The sequence below is a fragment of the Clupea harengus genome, chromosome 20 (genome assembly GCF_900700415.2).
Source record: "Clupea harengus chromosome 20, Ch_v2.0.2, whole genome shotgun sequence".
NCBI classification, from domain to species: Eukaryota; Metazoa; Chordata; class Actinopteri; order Clupeiformes; family Clupeidae; genus Clupea; species Clupea harengus.
This window is the reverse complement of record NC_045171.1, coordinates 15,155,786-15,165,785: the sequence shown is the minus strand read 5'-3', so window position 1 is coordinate 15,165,785 and position 10,000 is coordinate 15,155,786. Positions and strand designations below refer to the sequence as shown.

Here is a 10,000-nt window from a genome sequence, read left to right as displayed (position 1 = left end):
GGAGATGGAACACGACCAGCTAGATGTGTGTGTGTGTATGATCAGAATGCAAGCATCCTCAATGGGCACTTTGTTCCTCTTGTTTTTGCAGTTTGACTTGCCATTGTATGACCCCTCCCTCCCTCCCTCCCTCCTCCTCCTCTCTTTCTCTTTCTCTTTCTCTCTCTCTCTATCTCTCTCCCTCTCTCTTTCCCTCTGCCTCTCTTTCTCTCCCTTTTTCTCTCTCCCTGTGTGAGTCAACAGGTCCGAAGCAAGCATGGCCTGGCACCTTAAGCATCCATCCTCTGTTTCTCTCTCACTCACTCCCTCCCTCCCTCCCTCCCTCCCTCCCTCTCTCCCATCCTCCCTCCCTCCCTCCCTCCCTCCGTAGCTCTCCTCCTCTTTCCTCGTCTCACTTTTTCCACTGTAACAAGACACTGCTGGAACTGGGCAACTCCAGGTGAAGGTTCCACCACTCCCTGTCTCTCTTTCTCTCTCCCTCCCCCCTCCCCCAATCTCTCTCTCCGTCTCCCTCTTGTTTGCCCCCCCCCCCACCTCTCCTTTTCCATCTCTCAGCTGGTCCTGCAGCACTCTTCATCAAATTCAAAAATATGCTATACTGGCATGACAAATGACACACTGTATTGACAAAGCATTCACAGCAACAGTAAAACATGTGCGCTCTCGCTCTCTCTCTTTCTCCTCTCCCCCCCCCCCCCCCCCCCACTGTGAGCGTGGGTGTCAGAGGCTTTCCTGCTTAAAGGGGAACCCTACCCTTTTCCTCCCCTCAAAACGTAAACAATCCATCCTGGGACAAAAAAGGCAATTGGAAAAAACAAGTGTGACCTACAGCAGCAGTGACTAACAGTCATTCCTCTCTCTCTCTCTCAACCCAAACAGCACAGCCTCATTCTGGAAGTGTGACATCACTGTGGAATCCACGACAGGGCAAACGTGAGTCACATTCCCGCGTTCCCAATGTTTGTAGCATTCGCACTGTTTCCACACAGGTTGCCGTTGTAGGGGCAACGGGTCGCCGTCGTCAAGGCAACATGTCACTGTTGTCCTGGCAACAGGAGATAAAGATACGGGGAGTGAGTCATGAAACTGACCCCACTTAAACCCCCCTCCTAATATTCCTTTCATCTTGACAAATGGGAAAACAGGAGGGATGACAAAACTAATCCAAAAAAACACCACATCCAGGAAAAGTATCCCTACTCTGCATTAAGGCCGGTCCACTTTCAGTGCTCCAGTAAGCTTACAGCAGGACCAGTGGTGGTGGCAAAAGCTGAACAGATGTTTGTGAATCAGACAGTTCCCAGTTTGAGTCGGGCGTCTCCTGGCAGCATATCTATCAAAGCCTCCACACACACACACACACACACACACACACACACACACACACACACACACACACACACACACACACACACACACACAGAACACCCCTCAGCTATTCTGTAAGGCAGCAAAACTAGACAGAAGTGAGGCATAAACTCTGAGTAGAAAAGTACAGCACAGCCCCCCCCCCCCCCCCCACACACACACTCTGAGTTGGATTCATACAATCGAACACACACACACGACATTTTTTTTGACTGAATTGCACACAAGCATGCAGACAGACACACCCACACAGACAGACACAGACCCACCATATGAAAGAGCTCATCGGGGGATGGGGGGGGGCTGATAAATCAGATAAATACAGCATGTGCTGTCATAAGCACGTTCCCTCGCCCCCTCTTTCACACACACACACAGACACAGACACACAGACACAGACACACAGACACACACACATACAAACAGACACACACACACAAACAGACACACACACACAAACAGACACACACACACACACACACACACACACACACACACACACACACACACACACACAAACACACACAAACACACAAACACACACACACGTGGAGGAAGAGACAGAAAAGAGAGGGAAAGAGAGGAAAAAGGGAGAGGAGAAACGTGGAGAGGGGCAGGAGAAGGAGAGAGTGTGTGAGGCGAAAGGAGAGGTGAGATAAGAGGAGAGTGAAGAGAGAGAGGAAGAACAGAGATAAGAGAGAGGAGAGGAATAATTTGCCTATCATCTCCAGAGGAGAGGAGAGGAAAGAAGAAGAGAGGAGAGGAGAGAGGAAGAGAGGAGGAGAGAGGAAACCAGATGAAGAGACAGTGAACTGTATCCAGGCTCTCTCTTTACTAAAACGTAATAAAAGCAAAACTCTTAAGGCTGATATAAAATAAAATAATATAAAATAAAATATCGCCCATCCCTGTAAAACTTGGCAGCAACTCAGCACCCTGCCTGAGGAATTCTACAGGGTATTAGTAGAGAATCCTCTTACACGCTAATCCAGCACGCAGCATAAACTGGGGTTTTTCTGGACGGAGGAATTGGCTGGAGAGTGCAAGAGGGAGTGTGTGTGTGTGTGTGTGTGTGTGTGTGTGTGTGTGTGTGTGTGTGTGTGTGTGTATGGTGGAGGGGTTGACTGAAGGTCATTCTAGCTTACAAGTAAACACTGAGAGTGTTGATGCAGTGAGCCCTTAGTATGAACGGCCCTGTGCATATATTTGACACGTCAGTGTGTGTGTGCGTGAACAGTACACATGCACACCCACGTGTGTGTAGGTGTGAGCACATGGTTCTGTGTGTGTGTGTGTGTGTGTGCGCGCATGACAGTATTATGTGTGTATTTGTGTGTCTGCGCATCTACATCCAGTGCACACCATGCAGCTCACCAACACGTATTTACCTTCATGTGAATGTTAATGTAAACATAAAGGTCTTTGTATGTATACCTCCCTCCCTCCCTCCTCCCTCCCGCCCTCCCGCCCTCCCTGTGTGTGTGTGTGTGTCTCCACGTAGCGTTTACCTTCTTGGCGCTCTCTGGCCCGGCCTGGTCAAAGCGGAAGCGGAGGATGCGGAGGTCCTTGCAGTAGAGGATCAGCTCAGTGGGGTTAAACTTCAGCTTCTTGTTGGAGCCCAGCACCTTCTGCTTCCCTTTGACATCGTTTACTACACACAGAGAGAGAAAGGGCAAGAGAAGGAGAGAGAGAGATTTTATAATGTGTGTTTATGTGAGCGACAGAGGCAGTGAGAGGCAGTGAGAGACAGAGAGAGAGTGAGAGAGTGAGAGTGAGATAGAGAGGGAGAGAAAGAGAGAGTGTGAGAGAGAGACTTTGACGTGTTTTTATAATGTGTGTTTATTTGAGAGACAGAGGCAGTGAGAGACAGAGGAAGTAAAAAGCAGGAGTAAGGACTGAGCAAAATTAGATTCACCAGCTAGACTACTTCACAGAATCCTCTCTGTATGCCACACACACACACACACACACACACACACACACACACACACACACACACACACACACACACACACACACACACACACACGTGAGAAAGGAAAACACTCCCACATCAACTTCTGAATAGCACACTCAGTGGGCCTGTGTGTTTGCCTGGAGAACCAGTAAGACCAGCACCTATATAATACCACACAGGACTGCTGCCTACCATTCACACAGCACAGAGACAGAAACTGGCAGAGAGAGAGAGAGAGCGAGAGAAAAGAATCTGTGCCTCAGCCAAGCCTTGACATCCGTATTTAGGTGTTCTGTTGACAGGCTCACAATCGGGGCAGAGCAGGGAGAGAGGGAGAGAGGGGGGGGGGGGGGGGGGAGTGAAGTCTGAGAGGCACAGGGACCCAAACAGACACAGAGAGGAGTGAAAACGCAGAGAGAGAGAGAGGGAGAGGAAAAGAGAGAGAGAGTGAGAGGTGAGAGAGAGAGACAGAGAGGGAAAGGGAGAGAGAGTGAGAGAGACACAGACAGACAAAGAGAGAAAGGCACAGAGAGAGAAAGGGAGAGAGAGAGAGAAAAAGAATGAGAGAAAGAGAAAGAGAGGGAGAAATAGTGTGAGATGGAGGGATAGTGTGATGGTCTCACGGTCTGTTGGATCAGAACAACAGTTCGGTGCTGATCGGCTCACCGAGAGGCACAGTGATCTAACACACACTCCAAGATTTCACACGCACACACACACACACACAAACACAGAGGTCTCACACACACACTCCCGAGATCTCACACAGCGTGTGATGGTTTGACACTAACAGGATTAATCCTGACCCCTTTCTGCCCGTCTGTGGGCTGACCTCATCCCCTGCCACACTAAACACACAAACACACACACACACACACACAGACACACACAGACACACACAGACACACAACGGCTCAGCAGACAGGCCAGCCACCACCTAACAAACACACACATAGTGTGCAAACATACACAAACCAACCATCATGTTACCAAGGCACGCTCCCTTCACACACACACACACACGCACACACACACACACACACACACACACACACACACACACACACACACCTCTCTTGGGTGTTAAAATCCAGTTGTCAGAGAGGTGGAAGGGTTCAGTAAGAACTCCGTACAAGAATTAAAAAACACACACCAGCATTAACACTCAATCCCCCAGCATGCATTGCAGAAGACCGCCAACATATTTACAACCGTCACTCAGATCAAATCAAATCAAACTTTATTTATATAGTGCATTTAATACCAGGAGGCGACACAATGCGCTTCACAGAAAGAAATGGGGGGTAGGGGGGTTAGAGTTTCCAGAGGGAAATAAAAAAAACAGTTCACCCATTTGATGTGTGGGCCACATACTCGTCTCGGACACTACAGTCATATTTTCACTCAGTTATTTTTAAAAGGCCCCAAAGGACACGGACTCCTGCACACAGGAAAGCTGTGTGTAATAGCTACAGTAGTGTGTCAATAGCTAAATCAGAGATGTGTGTATGTGTGTGTGTGTGTGTGTGTGTGTGTGTGTGTGTGTGTGTGTGTGTGTGTGTGTGTGTGTGTGTGTGTGTGTGTTAGTTGTGTGTTTATCCCACGGAGACTACTGGGGGTGAAGTGGCGTCTAAAACTAAGTCTGTGTCATCACTGTGGTGTTTCTGCCTCACCCATAATGGATCATGTAAACAGCTACTGTTTGTATATATTTGGTTGTGTGTGTATGTGTGTGTGTGTGTGTGTGTGTGTGTATGAAATTAAAGGTGTGAGTGAGAGAGAAAAAAGAAAGAGGTGGGGGATGTGTGTGTTTGAGTGGAGTGTGTGATAATGTATATGGAAGGGGTGTACGTGTGTGTGTGTATGGGAGGAGTGTGTGTGGCGTTCTTACCTGTGACCACCTGTTCCACACATGCCAAAGGCACGTCATGCTCCCCCAGGAGACGATGGACATACTTGAAATTCTGCAGCAGAGGAAAAACAAACATACACGCACACGCACACACACACGCACACACACACACACACACACACACAAACACACACACAAACACACACACACACACACACACACACACAGGGACAGAGTGAGCATAGACATCCTCTCTTTAGAAACACTTCACCATAATGACATATTATGTGTCACTGCACACAGGCTCAGTCAGCTTGGATTGCATTGGATTACCACAGTGTCACAGGCAATAAGGAGCTGGGCTCCAGTTCTGGTAAAAATACCTCCACTGGAAAGTATGTGGACTAGAACATCTGTTAAAGAACTGTCCATATGTCAGTGCAGGCCTGTGGTATTAGAGAACTAAAGCTCTTTCAGACACGTCTCCTTTCAGATGCTACAGGGAGAATGGAATGGAATGTGATGTGATGTGAGGGAACAGAGTTGCACTGAATTCCGGAGAATGGGATGGAACACGGCAGGACAGAATCGATCATCAGAGAAGGCATCAGCAGGCCCAATAGTAGAGGATGAGCAGCTGTCTGAAGCCCCTCTGGGAATGAGAGAAAGAGAGAGAAAGAGAGAAAGAAAGAAAGAGAGAGAAAGAAAGAGAGAGAGTGAAAAAGAGATGTGAGCCTGTCCAAATGTGTGTGAGAAAGAAAGAGAGAGATATGAGCCTCATCCTGAAGCCTCTCTGGGAATGAGGAGGTGTTGCAGACAGAGAGAGAAAGAGAGAGAGTGAAAGAGAGAGAAAGAAAGAAAGAAAGAGAGAGAGAGAGAGAGAGAAAGATGTGAGCCGGTCATGGATCTCCTCTCCTCCGCTAAGACCCCTCCAGGTCTCTTCTCCAGACGAGGATTAGACTCCATTCCGGGACTTAACTGCACTTTGATTGGAAACTGACCAGACAGGCCACATCTACATCCACCACCAGTCTAAATCCCCAGTATGTAAAATAAACAGCTTGAACCACCAGATACAAACATGCCTGACAATTTGGAACTCTACGGAGCAGAAGTGCATCATGGGAAGCATGTGGAATACAGGTTGCAGACCACATTGGGCCATAATATTTAGGACACCAAGCTCAAACGGCAACTGAGCCACAATCTCAGCAGTACTGACTTGGACAAATACTTGTGAATATCCTGCATTGTACTGGCTTGCTTTAGAACAACAAGTTGCAGTGAAGGATGGAAAGAGCCTGCAGGGTGGACACAGAGATGAGGACTGAACACACAGCCAGACATCAGTGATGATGATGATGATGGAGGAAGGTTTTTTTTTTTGGGCGTGTCACCACTGTGTCTTTCGATGATTAAAGGACACATCGGAGAGGCATTGACGGGTGGAATTATTGTGAGGCTTGACATCAAGGAAAAATCAAATCAGACGTGAATACGAATAAAAAACAAACTTTCAAAATGTATGACTTTAGGAAACAACCAGACTGATCTGCATCTCCAAATGTGTGATGTGAAATGGCTCGTTAAGTTGTGTACAAATGTGATTTGGACTCGTTTCGGCTGCTCAGTATTCCTAAAACAATGAGATCAGATGAACAAGATTAGGACTGTCTGCGTATGTGATGTCCTCACCAAAACACACTTAAAAAAAAGATTAATCTTAATCACCGATTGTACACAAATCCACAAGATACATGGCGCCAGGCAGATTATCCTTTTGGTCACCACAAACCCAGGTTTAAATAGCAAAACTGCGAATGACCAACGATCATCCACAATGATCAACACATGACTGTGTTGGAAAGTGGACTTCATATCTAATTACTCAGTGGTGAGGGGTATCTGTACCCTAATCTGCCCTGCCCCTGCATTTGAGTTCACTGGGGTAACTTTACCCTTTTGGCATGCATCTATATTTATAATATATATTTATATGATTTATATTTAGAGGGATGCTGTGCGATGAGACACACAGAGTAATAACTAAACACACACACACAGAGTAATAACTAAACACACTCACACACACACAGAGTAATAACTAAACACACTCACACAGAGTAATAACTAAACTCACTCACACTCTCACACACACACACACACACACACACACACACACACACACACACACACAGTAATAACTAAACACACTAAACACACTAAACTAATAACTAAACACACTCTCTCTCACACACACACACACACACACACACACACACACAGTATTAACTAAACACACTAAACAAATAACTAAACACACTCACACACACTAACACACACACAAACACACACAGTAATAACTGAACACACACACCCAGAGTAATAACTAACATCACCTGAGAGCGTTCTGCAACACCTGACTGATCATTGACCGGCTTGACAGAAGCCACACCACACTCAGGAGATTAGAGACACATACAGCCTCAGCCTGTAATAACGCTTGATGAGTAAAAGACAGAGATGGGATTTAGGCCTAACAAGGACATGCAGGCCTGGGTCATGTCTGTCTGTCTTACTGACTGTCTGTCTGTCTGTCTGTCTGACAGAGCTTCTCTTAAACAAGGGTTTAGGCTCAAGGATGTGTTTAAATATGGAGAGCAAGGTCATTGCCCTAAGTTAAGATCAGCTGAGCACGCAAGTGAGCACACACAAATCCACACACAGACAGACACACAGCCACACACACACACAGGGTATAGGTCCAGCATGTGGAAACAACCCTGATGATTCAAAAACACGCCCTTTCACTGAATCTGCACAACTACAATGATTCACCAGAAAATTCTGGAAGGAGATGAATCAAAAAGAGAGAGGAAGACCGACAGGAACAGAAAGAAAGACGGGGGGGGGGGGGGGGGGGGGGTTGTTGTATGTTTCTAATGAATAAAAAACTTGCTGAATTCTGCACTCAAGACTTATGTCAATATGAGAACTGTATATGTAAAAATGATTAATTTCATAATATATTAAACACTTAAACACACACACACACACACACACACACACACACCAGTACACAACCTAAGTATGTCATGTAATGTCATGTAATATTGTCCTGATAACACTTAGCCTCGTATACATAAATGTACACCTGTACACTCTCTCACTAGCAAGTGTTACACAACCTGCCCATCCCAGGCACAACACACTGTCAAGTATGGATTTGGAGGGACGCACCCTTGACCATAAAGGCACAATATAAACAACAGGAGAAGAGCAAATACACTACTGATCACCATGACTGCCTGGTTTAAATTTTACAGGAGGTGCCTATAGCCATTAAGACATCACACCCAAAAGGACAGATTAGCATCTCTTAGGCCAGCATTTAGGCTTGTCTTCAGTAAACACTAGATGACATGACTATATGAGGGTCGCTTGTTTCTACAGCTCTGGCTCTAAATCTGTCCACTGCTTGATAACTCATTTTTATCATCGCTGACAAATAATAATTTCCTGGAAGAATTCCTTCACTGATTCAGACAGAGTCTGTTCCATTCTGGAACTCTGTTCCGTGCCGTTCCATCCCATCCCATTCCATTCCATCATTCATATGGAAACTTAAGGATCATCCTATGAACCTTTCATTCTTGCGTCCACATTTTAGACAGAAACAAGGCTTTCATTTTATCTTTTTTTTGTTTTTACTATCATATTGTAAGGTGCATGTGACAGTGTGTTTATGTGTGTGTGTTTATACATGTATGTGTGTGTGTCAAACCTATATTGTAACGGTGCTATAATAATATTATGTGTGTAGTTAATGTGGTATATAATACCAGTCAGCACCGTGACTACAAACACGTAACGCAGTAGCCCATATCCATATCTCTAACATGTATACGTGAAACAGTGATTCAACATGCCGTTCTTTCTGTAGAGTTAACTCAGCATGAGCCAGTCTGAGCATTCACAGCCCTGTTCCCCTGCTACATCCTGGCTAGTGAAGAGCTAAATGAGCCAGGAGTGGATCCGACACAAACCCCCAGCCAAAGAGCTCCTCTAAGAAAGAGTGTGTGTATGTGTGTATGTGTGTGTGTGTGTGTGTGTGTGTGTGTTTGTGTGCGTGTGTGTGTGTGTGTGTAAGAGAGCGATATAGTGTGTGTGTGTGTGGAGGGGGGGGGGTTCAGATGAGGAATGGGATAGGAGTCCCCCTCCCGCAGCTGAAGCAGCATGACTCAGCGTATAACTCAGGCCTACCTGCTGGGGCAGGGAATTATGGGTGATGAAGGAGACCTTGAAGTTGGTGCATATCAGCTTCCCCCAGAGGTCGTCCTGGCTGCTGTCGGCGCCGATGCACTTCCTCACAAAGTTCGCCTCGTTCACCACGATCTCCCCTGCCCAACAGGAAGAGGAAGTCAGAACAGCGCCGTGGAGGAGATAAAGGACTGGCAGGGCATTGTGATAAAGTGTAAAAGGATTAAAACACGTGTGAGGAAAAAACCGCACCAATATGTCTACACCAAAAACCCCTTCAGTTTATCAGCATAGAGGGTTACTGAGAGTACATGAGCGTTAGGAGGGCCATAGCAACCAAGGTCAATTTCAGAAAACAAACCCAACCACCTTTTCTAAAAGTAGGAAGATTGTGTGGATGTCAACAGCACAGTTAACCCTGACAGACCATTGAATGCAATTCGCATCTAGATTCATTGGAAATTGTCAGCCATTACTCTTGGTTGCCTATCTCATGACGTGCTCGTTAAAACAAATGTCAAAATAGACGGCACGACTAACCCTTTCCAATGACACTACTTGCT

The 10,000-nt window shown here is 46.3% G+C and overlaps 1 protein-coding gene across 4 annotated transcripts in view; it reads right to left on the bottom strand.

Annotated features, from left to right (window-relative positions):
* mtmr10 (myotubularin related protein 10) overlaps positions 1–10,000 on the bottom strand; it is a 43,178-nt gene that overhangs the window by 15,392 nt on the left and 17,786 nt on the right. For all 4 annotated transcript variants that reach the window (XM_031586952.2, XM_031586956.2, XM_031586954.2 and 1 more), the window contains 3 exons: positions 9,441–9,577; positions 5,217–5,289; positions 2,877–3,019 (listed from right to left, as the gene is read on the bottom strand). In XM_031586952.2, the coding sequence (XP_031442812.1) occupies positions 2,877–3,019; positions 5,217–5,289; positions 9,441–9,577 (353 nt within the window). The remainder of the gene's footprint in view (positions 1–2,876; positions 3,020–5,216; positions 5,290–9,440; positions 9,578–10,000) is intronic.